General features: G+C 41.5%; 2 protein-coding genes and 1 long non-coding RNA gene across 10 annotated transcripts in view; 2 read left to right on the top strand and 1 right to left on the bottom strand.

The window, feature by feature from the left end:
• The first annotated feature begins 1,726 nt into the window (after positions 1 to 1,726).
• On the top strand, positions 1,727 to 13,777 carry ZCCHC9 (zinc finger CCHC-type containing 9). 7 transcript variants are annotated; one of them, XM_008161991.3, is made up of 6 exons: positions 1,727 to 1,801; positions 3,332 to 3,741; positions 7,926 to 8,076; positions 8,316 to 8,408; positions 10,502 to 10,570; positions 12,230 to 13,777. In XM_008161991.3, exons 2-6 carry the CDS (start codon positions 3,358 to 3,360, stop codon positions 12,346 to 12,348), a joined length of 816 nt encoding a protein of 271 aa, XP_008160213.1. In that variant the 5' UTR covers positions 1,727 to 1,801; positions 3,332 to 3,357; the 3' UTR covers positions 12,349 to 13,777. The 7 variants fall into 7 exon arrangements, with proteins under 7 accessions (XP_008160213.1, XP_054571091.1, XP_054571093.1 ...); XM_028139728.2 differs by having other exon boundaries at positions 1,728 to 1,806; XM_028139727.2 differs by having other exon boundaries at positions 1,742 to 1,912.
• A 59-nt stretch (positions 13,778 to 13,836) lies between these two features.
• On the top strand, positions 13,837 to 27,743 carry LOC114230168 (uncharacterized). Of its 2 annotated transcripts, none has more exons than XR_008555855.1 (2): positions 13,837 to 14,010; positions 26,748 to 27,743. It is a non-coding gene; the product is annotated as an uncharacterized LOC114230168 (long non-coding RNA). The 2 variants fall into 2 exon arrangements; XR_008555854.1 differs by lacking the exon at positions 13,837 to 14,010 and adding an exon at positions 17,476 to 18,386.
• The window catches only part of ACOT12 (acyl-CoA thioesterase 12), a 32,900-nt gene continuing 22,593 nt past the window's right edge, over positions 17,476 to 27,782 (bottom strand). Inside the window, exons 9-15 of the mRNA XM_008161993.3 lie at positions 26,973 to 27,028; positions 26,634 to 26,697; positions 25,897 to 25,980; positions 22,243 to 22,376; positions 20,346 to 20,471; positions 18,270 to 18,396; positions 17,476 to 17,656 (exon numbers count right to left, since the gene is read on the bottom strand). Coding sequence (XP_008160215.2) covers positions 17,507 to 17,656; positions 18,270 to 18,396; positions 20,346 to 20,471; positions 22,243 to 22,376; positions 25,897 to 25,980; positions 26,634 to 26,697; positions 26,973 to 27,028 — 741 coding nt within the window. The 3' untranslated portion in view covers positions 17,476 to 17,506. The remainder of the gene's footprint in view (positions 17,657 to 18,269; positions 18,397 to 20,345; positions 20,472 to 22,242; positions 22,377 to 25,896; positions 25,981 to 26,633; positions 26,698 to 26,972; positions 27,029 to 27,782) is intronic.

The raw sequence follows: 27,782 nt of genomic DNA, 5'->3' as shown, positions 1-27,782 counted from the left end.
TACTTTCTAGTTTGCTTTAACAAACATTAGAAAGTACCTATTCCTCTTTTAGTTATCAAAAATGAACTGAACACCAACTATATACCAGGCAATGGGGATACAATAAACAACCTATTGGACAATTCTCTATATAATTACACATTTGAAGTGCTGTAATGAAGTATAAACTGCCATGAGTGTGCAATAGGGGCCTGGCCTAGTTTGGGACAGAGGGGCACTGAAGGATTACTTGAGAATAAAAATGTTAAAAGCCTTGAAGGGTGAGTAGAAATTAATTGAAAGAAAAGGATTGCCATACAGAGAACATCGTATATAAAGGCCTGGAGATAGCAAGGTGCATAGGGCATTAGCTAAATAGAGGGAAGTTTCCTTTGCATGGAGCTTGAAGAAGAGGGGGAAAGATTGTGCAAGGTGAGGCTAGTGAAACAAGCAGGGACTCAATACCATGTTAAGGAGTTTGAACTTCATCTTAAGAATAATGGAAAACTATGGAAGGGTTTTAAGCAAGAGGGCAACATCTGATTTACATTTTCACAAGTTCACTTGGCTAAGGCATGGAAATGGATTTGAGGGAGTACACATAGGAATGCCCCAACCAGCATTCCTGTCAGTAATCCCGGTGAGACATGTTGAAACCTGTGACCAGGGAGGTAGCAGAAGAGACAAAGAAGTGGACAGATATTTAAGTGAAAAAATGGATCGAGTATGAAGGTGGGGATGGGAGCAGCAGTTCTGGTGAACTGAGTGGATAAGATAATGCCATGTTTGCCTAGCCAGTGTGGCTCAGTGGTTGAGGGCCGACCTATGAACCAGGAGGTCAGGGCATATGCCTGGGTTGCCTGCTGGATCCCCAGTAGGGGGTGTGCAGGAGGCAGCCATCAATGATTCCCTCTCATCATTGATGTTTCCCTCTCCTTTCTTCTCTGAAATCAATAAAAAAATTTTAAAAAAGATAATGCCATGTTTCCCACTAGGTACAACTAACTTGTGGTGGTGTCCGTTTGAGAGGGGTTGTTGAGATGATGAGTTGTTCCGGAGACCGAGGTTTTCCTGTTAAAAAGGGAACTTTGGCTACAGTGTACTCTTTCAATGGAATAATGCGTGGACCATGAGGCGCCCAATGGTCTATCCAATACAGCCCCAAGTCTTTTTTAGAGATCTATCACAGTGAGCCACTCCCACTACGCTAATTTTTAAAATTTTACATCTGCTTGGAAAGCCCTTAATTTCCGCCTAAAGTCATTTCACCAGATTGTGTTTCAAAGTTCAAAGGTCACCTCAAGGCAGCCTTCCTCGCGTCCCCACCCCTCCCTCCCCCTCCGATCCTCCTGTCCATTTGCCAGCACGGAGTGAGCACTCTTCAGCTTTGTGCCCCCGGCCTCCAGCGCAGCGCCCTGCAAATTCTAGGCGCTCCACACACTTTTAAAAAACAACATATTTTTATTGATTTCAGAGAGAGGTAGAAACATCCATGATGAGAAAATCACGGATCGGCTGCCTTCTGCATGCCCCACATTGGGGGTCGAGCTCGCAATTTGGGCTCGGTGCCCTGATCAGAATGGAACCAGCAATCTTTTAGTTCCTGGGTCAAAGCTCAACCGTTGAGCCACACCGGCTGGGCCGCACACTTTTACTTGAACCCATTTTCCCGAGAGCCAGTCGGCTGAACTGCGCAACAGCTCCAGCGCAGCCCGGCGGAAGTGACGTTATCCAAGAGGCGGTGCTTCCGGTTCTGCGAGCCGCCGTAGGGGGCGGGCTTCTCTGGCACGCTAACTCTGCTGCTCTGGAGGATTCACGCGTGGTAAGGTGTGCTCGGCGGAACGAGAGGGGGCCCCGGGACCCCCCAGAAAGCGGTAGAGTGCCCTCCGCGGTTCCTGGGACGTGGCGGGAGCGCGGAGGCACTGGCTGAGAGGTACCCAGGAGCCCCCGCGCCAGGTGGGGGAAATGCCGGGCTGCCTGCCCGGGCCGCGGGCGGGGACGGCCTCAGCTGCGGGGCGCTGGCCGCTCGGACGGTACGGCCAGTCCCGCGGGGCCCTGCCCTGCGAGTAGACCCGGACGACCGGGGCTTGATACACAGAGTCTCCCCCTTCCCACGTACTCGGGGGAAGACTAATTCAGGCGCGCGCGGTGAAGTGGCGCACAGCACCTCGCACCCATTTCTTGTTTCCGCCCCGCAGGTGTGGGGAAGGGATGTTTGGAACTCGGGAGCTGAGGTGTTTGTCTGTTGTTGCACGGGATGCTCCTTTAAGACAGGTGCAGCCTCACGGAGGATGATGTGATAGACCCGGCATCGTCACGTGACTGTGAACACTAATATAGTTCCCTTATCAATCTGCCGAAAAGAGTTGTGATGACAAACCACGTCAAAACGCCGGATTTCTGTATACAGTTTGCCAACGCAAATTGTTTGCGTTGAAATGGCATATTAACAGGATTGGAAGAAAGTAGCCCTGGGACTTAGCGGTAGGAAAATAAACGACTAGGAAAGCTGCAAAGTTTGGGAAGAGTAACTTCATTCATTGTCTTATTTGGTGATTTAAATTTTGCGGAATAATTTGGTTTCTTATTTTCCATTTTAAAAAAATATTTTCCAGTTTTAAGCAAGTATATTATAGTAGGCATGCTTTTTAAAAATATGTATATATTTAAGCAAGTATAGTAGGCATGCTTTTAAAAAAAAATATATATATATATATATTTATTGATTTCAGAGAGGAAGGGAGAGGGAGAGAAATGAAACATCATTGATAAGAGAGAATCATTGATTGGCGTTTCCTGCACGCCCTTGATTGGGTATCCAGCCTGCAACCCCACCCCTAACTGGTAATCCAATTGTGACCTCCTGATTCATACAGGTGGATGCTCAACCACAGAGCCACACAGGCTGGGCTTGTTTTTTGTTTTTTTTTTTAATTGGTGTGGTAGCTTCTCTGGTAAGGGCTGGATTTACATTACAGGCATTATAGAATTAAATATGTAGATCTCTAAATGAAGTAAAAACCCATTTAAACTTTAACATGGCATATGTGATATATAGCATGTATCTTTTAAAAAAATACATTTTTATTGTTTCAGGGAGGAAGGGAGCGGGAGAGAGAGAGAAACATCAATGATGAGAGAGAATCATTGATCGGTTGCCTCCTGCATGTCCCCCACTGGGGATCGAGTCCGCAACCTGGCAATGTGCCCTTGACTGGAATCAAACCCGGGACCCTTCAGTCCTCAGGCCGACACTCTATCCACTGAGCCAAACCAGCTAGGGCTATAGCATGTATCTTAAGTTTAGTTTATTTCTTTTAAATGATGACTAACTGCCATGCTTGTCTTAAAGATTGATACAGTACCTCTGATGAAACCATGACCAGATGGGCAAGAGTCACTACCACACATAACAAAAGACCCTTGCCTGCAACATCATGGGAGGATATGAAGAAGGGGTCCCTTGAGGAAAAAAGCCAAAGCCTACCAAAGAGTAAACAACTTGAAGCCAATAGGCTGTGCCTTAAAAATGGTGCACACCAAGCAAAACACAAAAAGAACAAAAAGAAAAAGGAGTACTTAAATGAAGATGTGAATGGATTCATGGACTACCTAAGGCAAAACTCACAGATGGTTCACAATGGGGAAATGATAACAACAGACAGTCGGGAAGTACGGGAAGAAATTGCAGTTGCTTTAAAGAAAGATAGTCGCAGAGAAGGAAGACGGTTAAAAAGACAAGCAGCAAAGAAAAATGCAATGGTAAGATTATCACTTCTACCAAAGTATTACTTTAGATGGCTAGAAACTATTAATCATATACTCAGACATATTTAGCAGTTTGATTGCTATTATGTACTAAATTATAAAGTACCTTTTTAAGGGCTAGTAATAACTATTTGCTAGATACTTAATGTATTCATTAATTACCACAACAACACTATAAACATGGTGTTCCCATCTTACAGGTAGAAAACTCTAATATGTAGACAGGTTATGTATCTTTCTGAAAACCACATTTGATTACTTAGAGTGCTGACTGGCACTATGTAATTATTTGCATTTTTTAATAAATGTGAACCTAAATGGGCTGCTAACTCTGCAGGCCAGCCAAAAAAAAATTTTTTTTCAAACCCAGAATCTGACTTCGAAACTGTTCCCACATTTACCTTCAAATAGCCATTTTACAAACAGCCATTTTAAAAAAAGATCAAAATAAGTAGGAAGGTTAAGTACAACAGGTTAAATATGTGTGGTTCCCATTACTTAGAAAGGATGTTTTTCTGTTTCTGTCCATGAAAAACTTGAGACACAAGGAGATCTAATAAGAATCACAGTAGTTAGTAACTGAGCAGCAGAGTTAAAACTTCTTGAGACCTTCCCTAGTCATTGTTCCCTCCCTCTCCATTTTACACTCAGATAATGCTGGGGACTGCAGGTTTATTTCTGTGGTGCCCAGCTGTAGATTTTATTTTATTTACTAGGGGCCCAGTGCACGAATTCGTGCACCTTGAAAGGAACTGTGGGCCACAAGGCTGCGGTGGGCACAGGGACGGGTCTCGGCCCATCCTCTGTGCCCCTGCCTGGCACCTCCCACTGTGGCCCCCAGTCCCCTGTCTGCCGGCAGCCCCGCTCCTGCTGCTCCCATGCTCTGACAGCACCAGCCCTGCTCGCACCCACTGATGGTGCAGAGTGCCAGCAGTGGGTGCGAGCGGGGCCGGCGCCATCAGCAGGTTGAGCGGTGGCTGCTGCCCCAATCGCCCCACAGGAGCAGGGGGAAGTGGAGAAGCCCTGAGGGGTGATTGAGGCTGGCAGCCGCCGCTTGCACCTGCTGAAGGCGCTGAGCGATCGGGGCTGGCGCCTGCAGCAGGTGCAAGCACCAGGCAAGACCGTGGCACGAGGGAGCAAAGAATTTTCAGTAACCACCAGAGGCTTGCCCCAATGACAGCGACCAGCGCCTCGCCTTGGTCTGGTGCCCCCACTCACCTGCTCCACTGTCCCGCCACAGCTGACGCCCACCATGTTCTGCGCTCTGCCGCCTGCTGCTGATGCATGCCATGTTCCCCACATGCCCCCTGGTGGTCAGCGCACGTCATAGCGACTGGTTGTTCGGTTGTTTCGCCGTTCAGTATATTTGCATATTAGCCTTTTATTATATAGGCTAGGATTTTTCTCACCGTAGGATGTATTTATTGATTTGAGGGAGAGAAATATCAACGTGAGAGAGAAACATTGCCTCTCGTACACTCGTATTTGCCCTGACCTGAATTGAACCTGCAACCTTTTGGTGTACCGGATGATGCTCCAACTGACTGAGCCACCTGGCCAGGGCCTTCCCTAGATCCCCACAGGAAATGAAATGTGTAGTATAATTCCTTCCCTTCTCCCCTTTTTAAGTGAATTTCAAGAATCAGGATTTATTATCATTTTACACTTTCTTTTTTCTTTTATTAGTAAATGTACAGCACTGTTAATAGCAGTGCAGGTTTGAAATGTTATAGCCACCATACATGTAGCTTCTGACATTTGCAGGATTTGTTCTGTGCAGTGCCATTTAAAGATAATTATTTAGCCCTGGCCAGTGTGGCTCAGTTGGTTGAGGGCCGTCCCATGCACTGAAAGGTGGCTGGTTGGATTCCTTGTTGGCACAAACTCAGGTTGCAGGTTCAATCCATAGTCAGGGTGTGTGCAGGAGTCAACTGGTCAATGTTTCTCTTTCACATTGATGTTTCTCCCTGTCCTTTATCTCTAAAAAAAATCAATAAAAACGTATTTTTTAAAGATAATTTTTTAGAGACAATACTAATCAGACATTCCTTATGAATGAATTGGGATAGAAAAGATAATTTCTGTTTGGATCAGGATAGTTTTAAGTCAAGATAACTTAAAGATAATTTAATTGACATAAACACTATGGTGAATTGCATACTATTTGAAAAAGCTTAATATGACTTTTTAAAAAAATATTTTTATTGATTTCAGAGAGGAAGGGAGAGGGAGAGAGAGATAGAAACATCAATGATGAGAGATAATCATTCATCGGCTGCTTCCTGAACGCCCCCAACTGGGGATCGAGCCCGCAACCCGGGCATGTGCCCTGACAAGGAATCGAACCCTGACCTCCTGGTTCATAGGTTGATACTCAACCACTGAGCCATGCTGGCTGGGCTATTATGACCTTTTAAGAGAAGTTTTATGTTTGTAGTTAAGGGGGAAAGATTTTTTTTTTTTAAAGTAATGCTTTATGTTAAAACATATACTTTAAAGACTATGGCTTGTTGTGACCCACATTCAAATTTTTTTGTGTGTAATTTTCTTAATACCTGATACTTAGCATCAGTTCTTAGTTGCTAATAAATTAAGATATTAGACATTTAGTAGTGCGCTTCCCACAACCCCATCTACATCAAATATAAGGATCAATCAAGAAACTTGTATTTGAAATTTATATAAAAAACTAATCGGTTAGCTGTCAGGTTATTAGAGACCGCCTTAACTTCACCAAAAATCCAAACTTATGTTGGTGATCCAAAATTTAGCATTAACTTTTCCTCCACTTGTAGAATAAATGCATTTTCTTTGTTTGGACTAGCTCAGTGGTCGGCAAACTGCGGCTCGCAAGCCACATGTGGCTCTTTGGCCCTTTGAGTGTGGCTCTTCCACAAAATACCACGGCCTGGGCGAGTCTATTTTGAAGAAGTGGCGTTAGAAGAAGTTTAAGTTTAAAAAATTTGGCTCTCAAAAGAAATTTCAATCTTTGTACTGTTGATATTTGGTTGTGTTGATAATGAGTTTGCCGACCACTGGACTAGCTCATTCAAAATGTAAAAGTTACCGAAGAATAAAGGGACTCATTCTTTTCCATTGTTATTAAACAGAAAAAAAAGAAAGCAAGGTTATAGTTGTAAAATGTTATGTTTTATTTTGCCTGTTGAATTTGCTTTTTTAAAAACCTGTGCTTATTTGGAAAAAAAAAATTACAGATGAACTATTTGTTATCCGAGAAGTACATATATCTTTTTCCAGTTTAAATAAAATAGTTTAAATATCTACCATCTTGGATTATGACTGATGTTCTCATTCGTTGCAAAAAATATCCTCCAAATTACTGGAGAGTATGTAATACAAGCAAACCATTGTTCTGTGTTATGTTGGAGGCAAATAATTCATCTTAGAATTATTCCTTTAAAATGAATTGTATATACATTCTAAGAATGAAATATCTATTTTTGAATATTAACGAATATGTATTATAAAGATATGAAAACCGTAAGGTATACTTTTTTTTTTTTAAAATAGATTTCAGAGAGGAAGGGAGAGAGGTAGAAACATCAATAATGAGAGAGAATCATTGATCGGCTGACTCCTGCATAACCCGCACTGGGAATGAGCCACAATCAGGGCATGTGCCCTGACTGGGAATTGAACCGTGACCTCCTGGTTCATAGGTCAACACTCAACCACTGAGCCACTTTTTGGTATGAAATATATTTTATTATTTGAATCATAATTTAAATCGAATTATTTAACTCAAATTCATTCAATTATATGAACTTTAAAAGTGAAAGTATTAATTTTGAGGGATAATTTTTATGGCCATTGTCTACTCCAGAAAACTGTTTTGCTAGTCAGACATCCCCATTAATGAAATACATAGTCCATAGTTGCTTAATTCATTTAAGTCGTTATCTCCTACAAAGCCACTTAATAACTTTATGTCTGAGATTGACTGATTGAGGTTTTTCTAAAACACTGAGACCATGAGGAAAATGACATTTCTTATTGTTTAGCATTGGGTGAAACAATTCTACAGATAAAATTTGAGATTTCAGAAAAAGTGCTAGATATCCTTAAAATGAGAAATGTTTTAAAGATATTTTTGATAACAAGAATTGATAAAACCAGTGCAGTTTTGCATTGTGGAAACTCACATTTTGTTTTCCCAGGTATGTTTTCATTGTAGAAAACCTGGCCATGGGATTGCAGATTGCCCGGCCGCCCTTGAGAATCAAGATATGGGCACTGGAATATGTTATCGGTGTGGATCTACAGAGCATGAAATAACTAAGTGCAAGGCTAAAGTAGATCCAGCTCTTGGTATGTTTTTTTCTTATCAATTTTTGATTTGCTTAATCAAAAGTGGGAAAGTGGCCAATAAGTAGCCAACTGGGTTTTTCTATTTACAGGGTTGAGTGTGCCAAATTTTTAAATCTTAATGAGATTAAAATTTAAATTATGTAGATACATGTTTTCTTCTCGGAGTATTTTAAAATAATATGAATTATATGACTTGTAATATGTATAACCAATTAAAAGGAACTGTTTGATCCTTACAGGTGAATTTCCTTTTGCAAAATGTTTTGTTTGTGGGGAAATGGGGCACCTGTCCAGGTCTTGCCCTGATAATCCCAAAGGAGTCTATGCTGATGGTGAGTACTCTTACCTTTGTATGCCAGAAGTTGGAGTCGTCATGCAGAGTTATACTTCATCTACACTGTTAATAGTCCTTGAATATATATTTTTTAAATATATTTTTATTGATTTCAGAGAGTAAGGGAGAGGGAGAGGGAGAGGGAGAGGAAGATAAAAACATCAATGATGAATGAGAATCATTGATCGGCTGCCTCCTGCATGCACCCCACACTGGGGATTGAGCTTGCAACCCAGGCATGTGTCCTGACCAGGAATCGAACCATGATCTCCTGGTTCATAGGTCAATGTTCAATCACTGAACCATGCCGCTCGGGCTTGAATAAATTTTTGAATAAGTAGCAAAACCTTGAGAATTTTATTATTTTTATTGAGTACTATTCTACCTACTGAACTTTTTGGGTACTATGACTTGATGTATTAATAAATCAGAAATAACTTGAGTGAGTATTTCAAACTGCTTACTTTAGCATCATTATGAGAATATATCAAATTTCTGCTTTTAAACAGAATAGAAGTGAAGTTATAATACTTCAAACTAATATAAAATTTTAAATATAAGATTTAAAACATAGTGTGAATTTAATCTCAGCCTAGCATACCATTTTGTATAAAGGGCTGCTATGCACTATTCATATTTGTAGTAGTTTTTGTTTCTGAATGATTTCCTTAGTTAATTGTCTGGCATGGCATCATGTAATTTTCTTACCTTTAGCTCAGCTAATGTCTCAAGGTCCTCACAATAAAGTCTGATGTCTAAAACTTTAAGGAGATGGTCATTTGTTAATGTGGATCAGATATTAATGTGATGGCTGGTACCTTCAGGTTCTAAACACCTCTTGTGTCATGTCCTGGGTTCCATTGGAGAAGTCCAGTGGAAAAGCATAGTTTTTGGAATTAAACAGATTGGTTATAGTCCAAAGCGCCACTTATTAGCTGTGGGACTTTGGTTATGTTATTTAACTTTTCTCATCTCAGTTTCTTCACCTATAAAATGGAGATGAAAAAAAAAACAAAACCCTGTACGTGTTTCATTGATTCTAAGATGCATATTTTTTCACATTTAATATCTCTGAACTCGGAATGTATCTTACCATTGGTAGGTCCCACATAATTGACATGTTTTCTTTTTTCTGAGAAGTATGTAAAAGAATGACACATCTTATAATCAATGGTATCTTAGTTTTAATGAGTTATGGTATTTACAAAGATGGATAGTCAACCAAAATGACTAGATATAAAAAAAAGTACATCAAGAGGAGTAAATCACATAGAAGTGGGAGCTCAACCAGGTTTATATTCTGTAGGGTCATTTTCCTGGATAAATCACTTAACATTATGAGCATGATCGTGATCATTCTTTACCATTACACAACAGATTCATTTTAGAAATCATGTGTGTTGTAATTTACAGTCCTGGAATGTTGCTTAAAGTAGGTAAATGGTCCTTTTAATTAGGGTTAGAATCCCTGGCAGATAGAATGCCTGGAAACATGGCTCTGTGGGACATTTTAAGAAGGATTGCCCTCAAAGTCAGAATTCAGATGAGATCTCTGGGCTTCCATTTAGAAGGGGTAGAATTAGCAATCCACTATGTTAATTTTCATTCCTTTCATAACTGCTCACCCCCATCTGATCTATATAATAGAGCAGTGGTTTCTAACCTTTGTTGACGGGGGTGGTCATTGATCATTAGGTAATGTGATAAAAAACTGTGGACATCCTCAACAAATGCATCAGCACACAAATTTTGCTCACAAGTTTAAGAGTTCACAAACCCTTGCCTATTTAACCATGGTCCTGGCTTTTATGCAGGGGCTTTTGGACACTCCAGGGAACAAGTGCCTGCCATCATCTCTCTCTCCTCTTTCCCACTACTCCCCTGAAGGCCAAGTGGAATAAATGGGTAGGTGAAGTTAGTGCTCTGTGATGTCAGAGGAATGGAGAATGACCTTATCAATAGGAATGGTGGCACCCACCTATGTTCCTGGCTGACAAGTTGTGAGGACCAAATAAGATATGAAAGTGCTTTGAGACATTAAAAGTCCTAAGTAAGTGTGAGAGATTTTCAATGACTTTGTTCTTTTACTAGGTGGCTGCTGCAGACTTTGTGGCTCTGTGGGACATTTTAAGAAGGATTGTCCTCAAAGTCAGAATTCAGGTGAGATCTCTGGTCTTCCATTAAGAAGGGGGAAAATTAGCAACCCTCTATGTTTTTGCTGCATTTTGTTATTAATAACTCACTGGGGATTTTAAGGCAACCTAGTTTCCTGCTGCAGTGATGACTCAATCATTTCTCTGTCAGCTGTAGACACAGTACCAACTGGGCATTAGATGCTGTTCTCAGGTTGGGAAGAAAGGGACCATTAAGCCCTGAGGACCCTGATCTTACAAACATCTTGTTCATAAACATTTATATTTACTTAAAGAAAAGTATAGATTCACTAAGAAAATAAGAAATATGAAAATAGCTTTCAATCCTGTATAATAAAAGCCTAATATGCTAAGTGTCCAGTTGTCTGGTCAACCAATCAAAGCGTAATATACTAATGATATGCTAAGGCTGCTCAACTGCTTGCTGTGACATGCACTGACCACCAGGGGGCAGAAAGTCGACTGGTTGACCAGTCGCTATAACGTGCACTGACCACCAGGGGGCAGGTGTTCCAACTGGTAGGTTAGCTTGCTTCTGGGGTCCGGCTGATCAGGACTGAGCAAGACAGGCCGGACACACCCTGGAGCCCTCCCGCATCCCTTCCCAGCCCCTATCGTTCACCCATGGGGTCCCTCGGCCTGGCCTGCACACTCTTGCAATCCGGGACCCCTCAGGAGATGTCAGAGAGCCAGTTTCGGCTCAATCCCACAGGCCAGGCCGAGGAACCCCACTGGTGCTCGAATTTGTGCACCAGGCCTCTAGTAGTCTTATAATTGAGTATCCTCATATGTGTTTTGCTTTTTGTGTACCTGAAGGATTCAGAGTTGGTCGCAAAAACTACTGAAAATATTAAAATTGTGTTGTCCACACAGTATCTGCCCAGTTATATTTTCTTCCTAATGAAATACTACCTACCCCTGGTCACCAGAAACTTCATAAAGCTTCACTATACCTATGATAGATTTGGGGAGAAGAGAAGATCATATTACCTATTTTACCTAGATTAGAATGATGATAATTCTGTGTGAAAGAAAGCAAGACAGTAGGATACCCAGTAGTGCTTCTTATGGAAAAAAACCCAACATTTCTTTTTATGTCAAATAGTGATGATACAAATAAGTACCCGTTTTTACTTCCTACCCCTAGCGTTTAAATTTGATAACCAAGAGTTCTTGTTTATAATGTTGTCTAGAAGATAGTGTTTACTACATTGTAGGCAGTAAGATTGAAATGATGAAGTGGAATTTGAATTCTCCTTCCTGGGAGGATTGCCACTTCCCAAATGACAAGACTGACAAGCAGATGTTGTATAATTTCACAGGTGGAATCTTGTGCATTTAAAAGTGATGCTTCATATGTCTTGCTGTTTACAGACACTTGGAATTCATTGACTCTATAATGATGAACTCTGGGAAAGAATGAAAGTGCTTTCTCATCAATTTGTGCATTGCAAAGCAGTTGCTACATTTCCCTAATTGGGATGAGAAATTGCCTGTGGTACTCGGAAATCAAGGGTTATAATCAATTAAAAATTACTTACTTTTCTTCCGTGATGGAGTATTCCCTCCTTGTGATTATTCATGTCAAAACTGGTTTCTTTGCTAAGCCCAAACCAATCTATGACTACAGTTTTTCTTACATTCTGACTTTTCTGTTCCTTTACAGATCGAATGGTTACAGTTGGTCGCTGGGCAAAGGGGATGAGTGCAGACTATGAAGAAATTTTGGATGTGCCTAAACCACAGAAACCCAAAACGAAGATACCTAAAGTTGTTAATTTTTGATAATGACTAGTACTATCATAAGTTACCATCTCATTGTTACATTCTGAACTGGGCCTTCTTCACAAGTTGGAGCTGGGCTCCCTTGGAGAGGCCTGTATTGTAGATATCAGTATGATCTGAGGAGGTCAAATAGTTAACTGAGTTCTGACCAAGGAGTACTTCTGCTCGGAGAAAATCACTGAAGAGAAGCGTAAGATGTTTAAATTGGATTCTTTAAAAGAACTTTTTTACCAGAACTTATGTATAACTAAGTGGTTATAAACCTAATTGTAACAATCATCTTTTTTAAAAATATATATATTTTATTGATTGCAGAGAGGGAGAGAGAAACATCAATGATGAGAGAGAATCATTGATCGACTGCCTCCTGCACACCCCCCACTGGGGATCGGGCCTGCAACCCAGGCATGTGCCCTTAACTGGAATCGAACCTGGGACCCCTCAGTCCGCAGGCTGACACTCTATCCACTGAGCCAAACTAGCTAGGGCCAATCATCTTTTTCTTAAAAAAATTATGCAGCCCTGACTTGGTGGCTCAGTTGGTTGGAACATCGACCTATACACCAAAAAGGTTGTGGGTTCGATTTCCAGCCAGTGTGAGTAGGGGAGGAGGCAACTGATTGATGTTTCTCTCAAACATCGATGTTTCTCTTGCTCACTGTCTCAAAAATCGGTGGAAGTATATTCTTAGGTGAGGATTTAAAAAATAAAAAACAAAGTATGTATTCATCTCACAGCCTGGGCATGTGCCCTGACCGGGAATCAAACCTCCTGGTTCATAGGTTGATGCTCAACCACTGAGCCACACTGGCCGGGCTGCATATTTAAAATATTTAATAAAATGTATTTGGTATTTTTCTGAATACCCAATTCTGGATTTAACTAGTCATTGTCTCTTAATGCCCATTAACAATCTCTTTGGAATCACAATCTTTTATGAACCCAACATTAATTTTTGTTTCAGATTTCACATAAAGAATTACATATTTTTTTGAGGTTAAAATTGAAGAGTATCTCACCTTAGCAGCTCTTTCTTTGCTCTTGATGTTCAAGAAAGAAATTCAGTTTGGAATATTTAGCCAGAATAATAGCACATAACAGACTGTATATCAAACTTAATAGCATTTTGTTCACATGTTTTAGATGAGTCTGGGTGCTTATCACCATAATAGAGTTAGAACACTAATCAGAGACCCATTAGTGTCTTTGTTTGATTTGATGAATACATGCATACTTAATCCATATATTTCACAAGGCTTAGGGCTCCTATTGTGCTGTATAATGCAATGACTCTGGTGGATTGTGTATTTTATTTGAAATTTTACCTGATTGGATACATTTGTAACCGAAGGAAACAGCTGTGATTATTTACTGATGCTTCAAAGGCAAAATATTTACCAAATAAAAAAACCACTTTTCTCTGTTTCAATATCTAACAACTCAACAGTTCTAGTCTTAATAGGAGCTGTTCTTTTATTTCAGTGAGAGGAGAACATGGCAGGATATGGCTCAGCATCCCAACGCCTAAGGAAATGGTGCCATGTAAGAGGAATTGCACACGCATACATCTGTGAAAGGACAGCAGTGCTGCCTCTAGTCCAAATTTGTTTCATTTGTCCTGTCAGGAGCAAAGGGCTCCAGCCTGCCAGCTGCAAGATAAGTGTAAGGTTTTTCATATAGGTTTCGATGAGGAGATGTTAGTGTCCATTTTGTCTTCCTTGGGTTACTTTTGTTAAATTTTAATGGTCTATAAATAAGTGAAATAATTAGAAATAAACTGCAGGTACCAAATGTAATTTTAAAAAAGGGTAAGGACACTGGCAATGGAATTCATCAAATTCTGACATCCTGAGAGATTGTGAATTTCTTGAAAGGAATTATAGATGTTTATTTTCTTAGCTACAAATGCCTAAATTATAAAACAAACATATATTCATTATTTCCCAGGAACCTACTATGTTCCATGTTCCTGGTATTCTCTTAGGCACGTGGGATTGTGGCAGTGAATAAGACAAGCAAGACCACATGCATTCTAATGGGGCTTTAAACAGTCTTACCCCTTCCCCTTTTTTGCTACCATTATATTCCAAGCTATTAGGCTTGAATCGCAACTTGCTCTTTTCTCGGCAATCCCCACTCCCAACCCCCATGGTCAACTCTCCCTTATGTCCTTCAGGCCTCTTTACAGTCAGCTTAATAGTCTTCTATGACCAGTCTTAGAGAAAATATCTCCTTCCTCATCCCAATAACTTTTCTCTAATTTTCTGCATAATTTATATCCCCACCTAACACTATTCTTCACCAGATTATAGGTTACATCAGGACAGGAATTTGGACTTGCTCATTAGTATATCCCGAGAAGTACTCAGCATATAGAAACTTCCACTTTTGTTGAGTGAATTATATTAACAAGTGACATAATGGGAATTAACAGAAAGATGTTGCAAATGATTGTATCTACTTTAGATAATAATGGGAAGGCCTTGAGGGGGAGATTTTTCTTCTGAAATCTGAATGACAAGAAGGAACCAGTTGTGAAGATAACGGGGAAGAGCATTTAGGGAGAGAATTGAGACTGGCTTGTCATATTCAAGGGGGAGAAAGATGTGGTCTTTTGTGACTGTCTTCCTTCACTTAATGTTTTTAAAGTTCATCCATAACCTGTTGTATAGGTATATAGCAGTGGTTCTCAACTTCCTAATGCCGCGACCCTTTAACACAGTTCCTCATGTTGTGGTGACCCCCAACCATAAAATTATTTTTGTTGCTACTTCATAACTGTAATTTTGCTACTGTTATGAATCGTATTGTAAATATCTGTCTTTTCTGATGGTCTTAGGCGACCCTGTAAGCCTAAGACCACCGGAAAACACAGATGTTTACATTAAGATTCATTAACAATAGCAAAATTACAGTTATGAAGTAGCAACGAAAATAATTTTATGGTTGGGGGTCACCACAACATGAGGAACTGTGTTAAAGGGTCGCGGCATTAGAAAGGTTGAGAACCACTGGTATACAGGGAGGTATATAGGGGTAAGGCTTGGATATCTTGATGTGAGATAATAGATAAATGCAGTTATACTGAAGCCAATATGACGAAAAGAGTGAGGAATAAACTAGTAGGAAAAGGTCAGATAGTTAACAGGGATCATAGTTTATAGGCTCTACTAGTTAGTTCTTGCTGTGGAACCACCACAAAAATCTCAGAAGAATGCAATAATAAACCTTTACTTAGCTCATGCCTGTGAGTCAAATCTAGGCTGGGCTTACTTGGACCACTGCTAATACCAGAGTTGGCTTGGTCACATCTGTATAAAGTTTGGTTTGGGGTCTGCTGATCTAAGCCAGGCTCAGATGGAGCAGTTCTGTTCCACGTCTCTCTTCCTTTTCCTGGGACCAGCAGGCTAGCCCTGGCATGTTTTTCTCATGACAGTGTCAGAGATGTAAGAGGGCAAGTGCATTTGCAAAAACACTTCGATTGCATCATATCTGCTAACTTTCCATGAATGAGTCACATGGCCAAGAAGATGAGAAATAGACTAGTACACTCCATTCATGGAGGTGGGGATGGTGGTGAGTAAATATTTCTGAAAAATAATCTAATATACCACAGCCTTATTGACCATTATAAGGTGTTGGCTTTTACTGTGTGATGTGCAAAATTGTTCATGTTTTTTTTTAAATATATTTTTATTGATTTCAGAGAGGAAGGGAGAGGGAGAGAGAGACAAACATCAATAATGAGAATCATTGAGTGGCTGCCTCCTGCATGCCCCCCTACTGGGGATTGAGCCTGAAACCCGGCATGTGCCCTTAACTGGAATTGAACCTGGGACCCTTCGGTCCGCAGGCCAGTGCTCTGTCCTCTTAAGCCAAACCAGTTAGGGCTATTCATGGATTTTGAAAAGAAATATGGCATCATCCAACTGCTGGGTTGAGAGTGGAGTAAAGGAAGAAGCAATAACAAACAGGTTATAATTCAGGTGAGAGAAGCTGGTGCTTTGGATTAGGGTTGTGGTAGAGTTGATTAGAAGGACTCAGGTATTGGTTATATTTTTAATAGGGCTATAAGGTTTGCTGACCAGAGGTGGAGATTTGACAAATGAACAGCAGGATGTATCTAACCTCTTTAAGTGGTCTAAACTCTAATGGAGACGTCCTTCAACTTAAAAGTTATCCTGTAGAGGGGGCTGAATTAACATATGCAGGTTTGTCTTATGAGTTAAGGTAAATCACAGAGTAGAAATAATGAATGTTGAAGTCAAGGGAATAAAGTGCTAATGTAATGGTTATGAAAGAAGAGCTCAGTTAATATTCTCTTTCTCTGCAATAACACATTTTGCAGGTACTTTTCATGTGTATATATCGCAGTAGATACTAAATTGGTCAGCCACCTTGAATATATGTTAAATGACACTAGTAAAGTAGTTCCTATTACTAAAATTGATTGGCTCCCATTATGCTTTAATGTCTTCCTAATTTAAAGCTCTAAAACATGTAATACATCTTGTCAAATGCTCCTGACATACAGATGCCTGCGGTGCATGGAACAATCCCACACTATTAATCAGCTAACCAACTTGTCATCTTTTATTTTATAAAATTTCAAACAACACATTTCACCTCTGTAGTCTAAAAATATTTATGGTTATTTTAACCATATTTGTACCATTTTACAGAACACACAATATTGCACATGGCAGTTTTCGAATGCCTGTGCCCATGGACGGGGGCATCTAAAAACAGTTTTAATGCTCTTTTAATGCTAGCCCAAATCAATGGTCTTTGACCTGAGATGCACTTTGGTTTTTAACCTCTTCCTAACTGCATTTTGCTTAGGCCTGTGGTCGGCAAACTGCGGCTCGCAAGCCACATGTGGCTCTTTGGCCCCTTGAGTGTGGCTCTTCCACAAAATACCATGGCCTGGGTGAGTCTATTTTGAAGAAGTGGCATTAGAAGAAGTTTAAGTTTAAAAAATTTGGCTCTCAAAAGAAATTCCAATCGTTGTACTGTTGTTATTTGGCTCTGTTGACTAATGAGTTTGCCGACCACTGGCTTAGGCCAATAGTGGCCGAAAAGCTTGCCAAGTGTCATGGATAAGGGTGCTTGGAATTAAAAGTGGGAAATCAATTACAGGTAATTGAAAGTTTATCACTTAAAATATGCTTATTGACCCATCATCAGTAGCATTCTCTATGAATCGTATACAGGAACCTGCTGTCTCTTCAATGGATTTTGACCAGCCACCAAGATTTCCAGCAAAGTAAGGCAAGATGCTAGCAGAAATCTGGTTAAAATAAGATACCTGTTTCAAAAAGAAAATATGGTATTTCAGTTTCTTATTGACATGGAGCTTTTTCAAGCAGAGAACTGAGTCTTGTTTGTATAGGGAGGCTATTAATCCTACTCTTCGGGGACCTGGAATGGATCTGAAAGGATGACAGGATTCCCCTGGTATGGACACACATTGTAGAATTATAGTTAACTAGAGGCCCGATGCATGAAAATTCATGCACTCAGGGGGGGGGGGGGTCTCTCAGCCTGGCCTATGCCCTCTTGCAGTCCGGGACCCCTCGGACTAAGCTGGTAGTCAGACGTCCCTCTGGCAGCCTAGGAGCCCTTGGGGGATGTCCGACTGATGGCCTAAGCCGCAGTCAGACATCCTTAGCACTGCCACAGAGGTAGGAGAGGCTGGCTTGTGGCTGAGCGGAGCTCCCCCTGTGGAGCGTCTGCACTGCATTGAGCATCTGCCCCCTGGTGGTCAGTGCACATCATAGCAGCTGGTCTTTTCCTAGTCATTCAGCCTTTAGGGTCAATTTGCATATTACCCTTTTATTATGTAGGATTAGGAAGCATGAGTAAAAGACTTCTCATATCTGTAGAAACAAAGTAACCTGCAGATGTTTCATCAAACTTACAGTGCATGAACTGCTGTCAATAGCATGGATGAGAAAGCCAGCACATGTGATTTCACTTCTGACGTACTGTGGAGAAGGTGGGACCGATGGCAGAATGACCGACTTCACTGCCACGGTGTAAGTGTTACTGAAAGATAAAAGGACACTTTCCAAGTTCTTGTGAGAGACGAAGTATAGTTGTTAGAACTATTCTAACATTCTATATGGCTATATTCAAGCCATAGTAATATGGACCAGAAGTGTTTTCTAAGAATTATATATACTTTCAGAATTCCACAAAGATGGAACCACTCTCCAAACTGGTTTTATTGTGCCCTAACGGGTTGTAATTTCACTTTCCTTTTAAATGAAAGAATAATACCCATTGTTTTAAAGAAGCCCCAAACAACAAGGAACCCTACAGACTAGGATATAGAAGTTTTCTTCAGTTCACCCTAGTCACAATGCACTCCCTTCCTCGAAATAATTACTCTTAACGTTTTGATGTGTATTCCTCCAGACCTTTTTATAAATATATGACATTTATGTAAGAAAATGCACAGATAATAGATTTTTACATAAATATAATCATTTAACAAATATGTTTCTATAATTTGATTTTTCACCTAACAATCTTTGGAGGTGCCTCTAGTTACTTTATCCTTTTAAATGCTGGCAGAGTACTCCATAGCATGGCTCTACCACAATTTATAAGATGGTATTTGGTCTATTTCTAATACCTTTTGCCATAATAAGTGATATTACACTGAACATCCACATGCATTATTATATACTAGTGGCCCAGTGCACAAAATTCGTGCATGGGACGGGGTTCTCAGCCTGGCCTGCACCCTCTCCAATCTGGGATCCCTCTCGCAATCCAGAACCACTGGCTCCTAAGCGCTCACCTGCCTGCCTGCCTGATGCCCCTAACTGCTCTCCCCTCCTTGTCTGATCCCCCTAACTGCCTATCTGCACTCCCCTCCTGGCCTAAACCCCCTAAATGCCTATGTGCTCTCCCTTCCTCTCTGCGCCTTCAGACCCCAGCGCAGGAGTGCTGAGAGCTCTCTGCGGAGGCCCTGCCCCTGTCCTGACGCCCCCTTCCGGGCTGGATGGCACAGCAGGCCTGCATGCGCTTCCACCAGGGAGGGGGAGGCCGCCTCGGCCTGTCCTGGTGCCCCACTCTGGGCTGGGTGGCGCCACAGGCGCGCACTTCCGTGTGTGTGTGTGTGTGTGTGTGTGTGTGTGTGTGTGTGTGTGTGTGTGTGTGTGTGTGTGTGTGTGTGTGTGTGTGGGTATGTGTGTGTGGCTGCCGTGGTCCGTCCTAACACCCCCCCCCCTCCGGGCTAGGCGTGCCACGGGCCTTCGTGCACTTCTGCTGGGGGTGGCGCAAGTCCCCGCCCCCAACCCCACCCCCCTAGCTCCTATGCGCGCTAGGTTTGACTGGTCCTGACTTGGACACAGTAATGGACAAATTAGCATATTCTTTCTATTATATAGGATGTGTGGGATTATTTCTACAGGCTAGCTTTGACATCAGGAATGATGCTGGCCAGTTTCAGTGGTAGACCTTAACTGTCCTGGCAGCTTCCACTTGTCTCTTTGAATACTTGCTCTTGGGGCCCTTCTGCCTAGAACCTAGGCAATGCGTGTGGAGAAGTACAGTGCCCAAGGAGAAGCCATGGGAAGATGCCGATTGACAGCCCTAGGGGGCAGCGACCATTTGGATGTCTAGCACAGTGAAACCTTTGTAAATCCTAAACCAATTCCTGGTATTTTATTTGGCTTTTACTACATTTTTACTGATAGTGGAATATTTCAATGGTTTGCTAAATATCAGTTTTACATCTGCACAGAGAAAAAAGGGAACTGCTTTAGGAATCTTGTATGGTGCTTTGTACATAACTGGCACTTAGCATATGATTATTTGGATTGTGTGTTTTTTTAATAATAACTAAAATACATCTAAAAAAATTTCATATGAACATCATTCAAGACCAGAAATGCTTACATTGACTTCCTTATTTTCATATCAACTTTTGCTTTCTACTCTATACTATAAAACATTGCTGTAACACTTGAATTTCATTTACTCACCTATCTTTAAGAGATCTTCGTGATACAAGTACGACCAAGTCTTTGGGTTTGTCACCATTTGCTATAGGACAGGTGATATAATATATTTGGTCATCTTCACTCACCCAGTCTATGACTTCACAGGACCTGTGTAAATAGATCAGTGAAAGAAAGGCTGTACTTTTCTACCTGATAGAATAAGGCAGTTAATTCTTTTGTTTGCATAACTTCATTATTGATGTCTACATTCACCCTTCTGCTCATATAACCATCCCTCCAAAGCCAGCATCATTTCTCAAAGTCCATCTTTAGAAAGCTGTTTGGTCAGAAGAAATAACTCCGCATGTGATGGTGAACATGGTGGCCACCTGAGTCTAAGGTCACTGGCCACAACACTTCAGAGAAAAGCATTTAGCTGTTTTCCACAAAAATTATTTTCTGTAGGATCAAGTAATAACATTTTGAAGACTAGTGAATTATATGGACAGTCCAAGAAGAACTCGGGTAAAGGGATATGGTATATTAGGACACTAAGTTTGGAATCAAACAACTTGCCTTTGAATCCTGGACTGCCATTTAGTAGATGTGTTATGTTAGGGCAAGTCACTTTATTTTGTCACTTTATTTTTTCCATCTCTAAAATGTAGATAATAATACATATGGGGTTATTGTGAGGATTAAATGCAAACACCTGGCACAGTACCTGAATTATAGTAGGTACATAAGTAAGTTGAATAAGAACTCATTCCTCCATTATTCAAGTTCAATATGGCTAGAATGTCAGGTGACATAGCAAATAGAGGGAGAAACATTTGGAAAGAATTAACACCAAAGTTTAGGCATTGTTCTTACTAAAAGCTTTGTACTTACAGAGTATCTACAAATACTGATGCAAGAAAATCGTGAAGTGTTTCTCTTCTCTTCGAGTGTTTTGATAGCATTAACTATATTGTATCATTTAGGCATCTATGCAATGTAACATGACTCTGGAGCTGTTTCACTTTTGTGGTATTACCTATTACATCGTATTAATCATAATGAGGTTTAGTCATTTTAAAGATGAACCTCTACCTCATGAGGATTAGGAAGTCAACAGTAATGCTTACTATTATAGGAAGCCCACCTCACCACTCCTTCCCTTTCAGCAAGGTGTCCTGGAAGCCCTGAGTGGGCCCAGGAGCTGGAACTCCTTGGAGAAGGCGGTGTGGCCTGAGTGCGGTCAGTCCCTGTCGGTACAATTGACAAGGTACACAGCTCCCTCTTCCAGGAAAGGAGGGCAGGTGGAGGGACTGAATTAGGGATGCGGGAGACAGAGGTAACAGAAGTAAGAGGTGTAGGCTGACAGGAGTGGCCCCTGATCAGGCAGGGAGAGCAGGAAGGAATGCCTTTCACCTCCGCACTCACACAGCTTCCTCCCAGCTTCTCACCTGGGAGTGCTGCTTCACAGAAAACAAAACAAAGGGACCACCCATTAAATATCAAGAGTGTGAAGTGAAAAGAACAGTTCGATAATCATTTCCTCAAGAGCAGTGAAACTGTTCAAGTGTGGAATTCAGAGCCCGATAGACCTGGGCTCCAATTTGGGTTCCATCGCTTTATTGCTGTGCTGTCTTGGCAATCTCTCTCATTAAATGAAAATACTATGAAACTTGAACAGTTATTAGCAGGATTACAATAGATGTGGGTAAAGCATGTCAACTCCAAATAGATGATAAGTGATTATAATAATTTGGTTTTGTGTTTCTTAATAGCACCTAATGCCATTTTCTATGCAGAGCAAGCTTTACTAGTAAAAAATAGACTTTAATTAATAAAACAAGAGGTCACGTGTTGGGCAATGGAGATGCAATGCAATCTGGAGGTTATCTTTTCTATCATGTCGGGGTTGATTAAGAAAATATTTTAAATTTATTCTTACACATAATGGGGGTCCCACAAAGGTCGCTTGGTAAAGTCAGACAATAGATGATAAGCCAAGTGTGCCGGTTTTTCCACGTGCTTTTCAACCCAAACAGATAAAATATCCTGTTCTTCCAGAGTATATATTTTTATCTAAAAGAGAAAAAAATAAATTACAAAAGAAAAATGGATATTTTTACTTAAAAACATCACAGATGTGCCCTACCAGTGTGGCCCAGTGGTTGTTGACCTATGAACCAGGTCAACCTATGACCTATGAACCAGGAGATCATGGTTCGATTCCCTGTCAAGGCACATGCCCGGGTTGCAGGCATAATCCCTAAGTGGGGGGCATGCAGGAGGCAGCCAATCAATGATCCTCTGTCATCACTGATGTTTCTATCTCCCTTCCTCTCTGAAATCAATAAAAACATATTTCTAAAAAACCACCATGGACATACACATGTAGTCATAGGCTGCTGGCATCCAAATAACAATGAAGCCAATGATGGAAACTTAACTTCAAACACTTGGATGTCTAGGGCTCTAACCAGGATGCTGTACTTCTGTATTCTCCAAACAACATAAGACTTGAGGGTGGGTTATTTAATTATTGTGCAATAGTTCAGGAACAACAAAATATCATCAGATTGTTAGGCTGCATCTCCTGCTAAGACCTTGGAGCCGAGGCTGCAGATGTCAGGTGTACCTTCTAGTGGGCTGAGGTGACCCCAGGAAGTCAGCTGACCACCTGTAGAACCAACTCAACCACTCAGTGGAGTCGCTGAAGTACCATGTTTCTTCAGCACAAAGCGTTCTTTCATTAGTGACTCATAGGGCAGGCCAATTCCTGGGTTTCTTTCTAATGCCTGTTATTCCTTAGCTCAGAGGAGGCCCGTCTTAGAGAGCCATGTGACTTATACTGAATCATTAATGTATCCCTGTTACTCTGAACTCTCCTTCTACTGTGCTTTTGCCAATCATCAGAGACATGTGTTCCACTAAGCACACATTTCTCCCCTGCCCATTTAAAATCTCCATCTCTTTCAGGGTGCTTTGAAGTTAGTGTTGAAACTTGTCATCTTATAATAATTCCCATGGCAACAAGCTGTGCGGAGACAAACAAACATAGGGTTAAGACTTCCCTGCAGGAATCAAGCAGATGGAAAAATCAAGCTGTGAGGGAGAAAACCTTTGTATAAACATAAATATCTTCAAGAAGAGAATGAAGCAATGAGAAAGTGACCACAAGCGGCTCAGAATGGAAAGACGGGACTATTTGCTTATTCCGTTTTACCTCTCCCGTTGACCTCAGTGCCAAGCCCGTCTTTCAATAGAGCCCACAGAGGAGGACATAATGTCAGCCCAGAGCTGACCAAAAAGCGAGAAAACCACGCACAGGGCTCCAGTTGGTGGCCAAGACTCACCCAGCATGGGTATGCCTAACTGCCCCTTGTACAGCAGGAGTAGAAGGAGGTTCATTGGTGTAAATTCGGAGAGAAGTCACCTTGTCAAAGCTTGGTGGCCTTGCAGCTCTAAGCCAGGCTGCTGGAGCTCTGCAGTCTCAGAGGAGGTGAGGGCAGGTGGCCAAGTGAATTCCATACCCTCAAGCATGGTCTGGCCTTAGGGCAGCCATTGTCTAACCAGGGTGGAGTGGGATATAATACTGGGCTGAGTACTTGTTGAGGGTTGAATTGTGTCCTTTCCAAATTCATATGTTAAATTCCTCACCCCTAGGATCTCAGAATGTGACCTCATTTGGAAATAGGGTCATTGTAGATGTAATTGAGTTGAGGTTATACTTCAGTAGGATGGGCTCCATATGACCTGTGTCGTTATATAAAGGGGAAATTTGGCCCAGCCAGGGTGGCTCAGTGGTTGAGCATTGACCCAGTAACCAAGAGGTTACCAGTTCAATTCCTGGACAGGGTACATGCTCAATTCCCAGTAGGGGGTATAAAGAAGGCAACCAATTGATGTTTCTCATGGATGTTTCTATCTCTCTATCCCTTTCTCTAAAATCAATAATGTGTGTGTGTGTGTGTGTGTGTGTGTGTGTGTGTGTGTGTGTGAAATCTGCATCCAGACATGCACACTGGGAGAACGCCACATGAAGATGAAGGCAGAAATTGGGTGACACATCTACAAGCCAAGGAACACCAAAGATTGCCAGAGAACCACCAGAAGCTCAGGGAGAGGCCTGGAATAGGTTCTCCCTCACTCCTTCAGGAGGAACCAAAGCTACCAACACCTTGATCTTAGACTTCTAGCTTCCATAACTGTGAGACAATACATTTCTATTGGTTAAGCCACCCAGGGTGCGGTACTGTTATAGCAGTTCTAGGAAACGGCCACAGCACTTTTCCTGGAAGCTGCTCCCCAGGTTGCAGGCACATGCTGCTGCTTCCTACCCTCGAGCCAAAGCAAACATCAGGCTGAGCAGTCACCTTTAAACCCTGCCCCTGCAGACCCCTCTAGACTTACCAGTGCCGAGTACAGTACTATGTGAGTGAAGGATATTTTGACCATTCCTCAGAAGGTGAAGGTAAAGGTAGCAGGAAATCCTTCCCATCGCTGCTCTGTCAGAATCAATGACAGATGCAGATGAAGCAGACAAGGAGAGGCAGAGGTTGGTGTTGGCTCCCTTTAGACCCTCCTACTTTAGAAAAGCCAACTTTTGCTTAGTGAAAAAATTCTCCAAGACCAACTCTCCAAGAAAACCAGTTCCCTTTCATGCTCAGAAGAATACATGTTAAATTCCATTTGTAACCAGATCATATGAGTACCCTATTTCAGAGGCTACTGCTTCACTGATGATGAGAAACAGTGCACATGTTTCAGAGAGCTGGCATTATCGAGCATCTCCTGAGAGTCAGCCACTGCTGTTCTGGGACCACAGTGGTGAGCAAAAGGGCCCTCAGAGAGCGTGCAGTCTAGTTAGTGTGGGCAGAGCTTCGAAGGTCTCCCAACATACCTCTGAGACCAGATACAATTAGAGTCCAAATGATGCGTGTTTAGTTAGATTTGATGACACACAAAATATTGTAAAAGGTGTTAAAAGAGACACAAAGACAATTTTCCTTCTTCAAAAGTTTATAATCTAGTTAGGAGAAAAGACCGTGTGTAAAAAGCTCTATTGCTATTAATTCTGTTATCAGTTCAACGTAGCTGTGGAAGAAATGCCATAAGACAGTGCATAATTAATTGACAAGCTGATTTTAAAGAAGTAATTGTGAAGGGAGTTCCTAGAGGGAAAAGTTCCTTCAATCAGGGCTGATAGGAGCGGCTTTATGGGAAGCATTTCTGCTGGGTCTTGAAGACCAGCTAGGATTTGGGCAGAGGGAGAGGAGGAGAGAGGTGGAATATGACAACTAAGCTGAGAGGTGAGGGGGTGCAGGGTGTATTTGAAGGACCCCAAATCAGCCAGCATGGAGTAGTAGAGACAGGGCTGAAATGAGGCTTGACTTTTAGAAATAGTTTTCCAAAAAGATTTTTTACTTTATTAAAGGCAGTAGTACAAGCAGAACCACCACCACCATGATCATTTATTTTTTATTTTTTAAATTGGATTATGGGGTGACATTGGTTAATAAAATTAAATAGGTTTCAGGTGTATGATTTTTATTTGTGATGTATAATGAGTTGTTTGTGCATATACCTGGATGCCTCCTACCTTTTCCACAGCACTGGTGATCTCCCAACCACTTTTGGCCACCAGCTTTTTGAAAGCCTCCACATTGTCATCACTCAGGGATACCTAAAATGCAAATATTTAAAAAGCTATGAGTTCAATGCACAGGTATGTGAACAAATATTTTCTGCTTAGAAAATGGGGACTTTTAGAGCCAAAGTGATTATGTCGAGTTTAAAACTATGCTACAGGTAATAACTTCTGTCTCAAACTCTTAATTCAGAATTCAGACAAGGTGACATGAGGCCTGTATGTTTAGCAAGTTAATATGATTTTAATTGGTGTGCTAAGCAAAGACAAGATTGCCCTTTAGTATAACTTATTAATAAACTTGGATTTTCCTTTACATTTTATGGCCCAAAACATGAAAACAACTAATACTTGGTTGTTGTGTTATAAAAATGCAAGCTGGTGGGCATGTCATTCAGCAAAAATCGTGCTAAGACAATGTCCTATGCTGCTCAGATGCATTTGAAGGCAGAGCATCCTGCGTTTGTAATATGGGAACTGTACCTACAGTTCAAACAAGGCAGCGACGCAACTGGTTGGTAACCAGTTACTGACAGCTTGGTTCTGTTTCATTGTGAGATGACTGGTTGCTATGATTCACTTTTTCATCTAACCTGTGTAAGCACAACCTGAATCAGTTAAACAGGGAATTTCTGTTTTTGTAACGATGTGATCTTTACACGAAGAGCTCCAAATCATAAAACTGTTACCTGGTTGCGAATATCCCAGTGTATGCTAAGTGGAATCTCTTGTTTGTGGGAAATAACATATTTTCTGGGAAAAAAATAAAAATGTTAAATAACAGTTTTCTTCCCTGTATTTAGCACCCAACAGTAATCATCACACACTTTCTTGAGCTGAAATCAGCAGTTTAAAACGCTGCTTTTACTGGTGGAACAATCAGGAAGAACAATTTTCATCACTGTCAGAAAACATCAACCTTCTCTCCTTTCATTATGTGGGACAAGACTCACAGAGAGCAGCTCTTTGTTATGCAATTTGCAAGGTAAGATCTTACACCATAAAATCCTGATACCTAGGTCCCTTACCTGCCCAGACGAATTCTCTTGCGTGCAATAGCTCCACAATACCGTCTAAAATCATCCTTTAATTAAAAAAAAGTAAAATCAATAAATTTCTAATACTTTAGTGCTATAATCTTAAGTCTCTCTCTCCTAAGTCAGTTGAAGAAGCTAACTGGGACCCAGTGTCTGCGTGAATGCTGCTCAGGTGAGAGTTGGCAATAAGGCAACTGCAGGTAGTTCCCATGACCGTGGAGCAGCACCGAGAAGCAGATGTAAAGTGGGAGAAGAGAATCAGAAGTGGGAAGGAAGACAATATGCTCCCAAGAGCAGTGCATGGCCCAGTTGAGGTGAGGTAGGCAGGGCCCCCATTGAGACAGCATAGGGGTAATATCTGGACTCCATCTTGGAGGCCTGACTATGGCTCCTTGCTCAGAAACCTTCCCATAGTTGAAATTAACCTAATCACACCCTTAAAGGGAAGAATGCACAACAACATCCCTTCTTCACATCGTGTTCTGCAAAATAGTTGCTTTGTCTATTAAAGGTAACTAGAATATTTGCCCAAGCATTATTTCATAGGCCCTTTGAGTGGTCCACTGACCACGGAAAACATCTGTGACTGCCCCGGGATCAACCACTGCCAGGTGACGATCATGGGACAACTGACCTCCTCCTCATTCCCTAGCCCTACACCCACCCCAAGCCATCCACAAGAACCCTTCGGGAGCGCGACCTCTCCTTTGTGGTCGACTCCCTTGTGCACAAGCTCTTTTCAATAAACTCTACCTGCTTGATCTTGTTCTGAGTGCTCATTTCTATGACATTACAACTCAA

Source organism: Eptesicus fuscus, chromosome 4, assembly GCF_027574615.1.
Source record: "Eptesicus fuscus isolate TK198812 chromosome 4, DD_ASM_mEF_20220401, whole genome shotgun sequence".
Classification (NCBI taxonomy): domain Eukaryota; kingdom Metazoa; phylum Chordata; class Mammalia; order Chiroptera; family Vespertilionidae; genus Eptesicus; species Eptesicus fuscus.
Note: the sequence above shows the minus strand (reverse complement) of the source record. Positions and strands in the feature narration are given on the sequence as shown.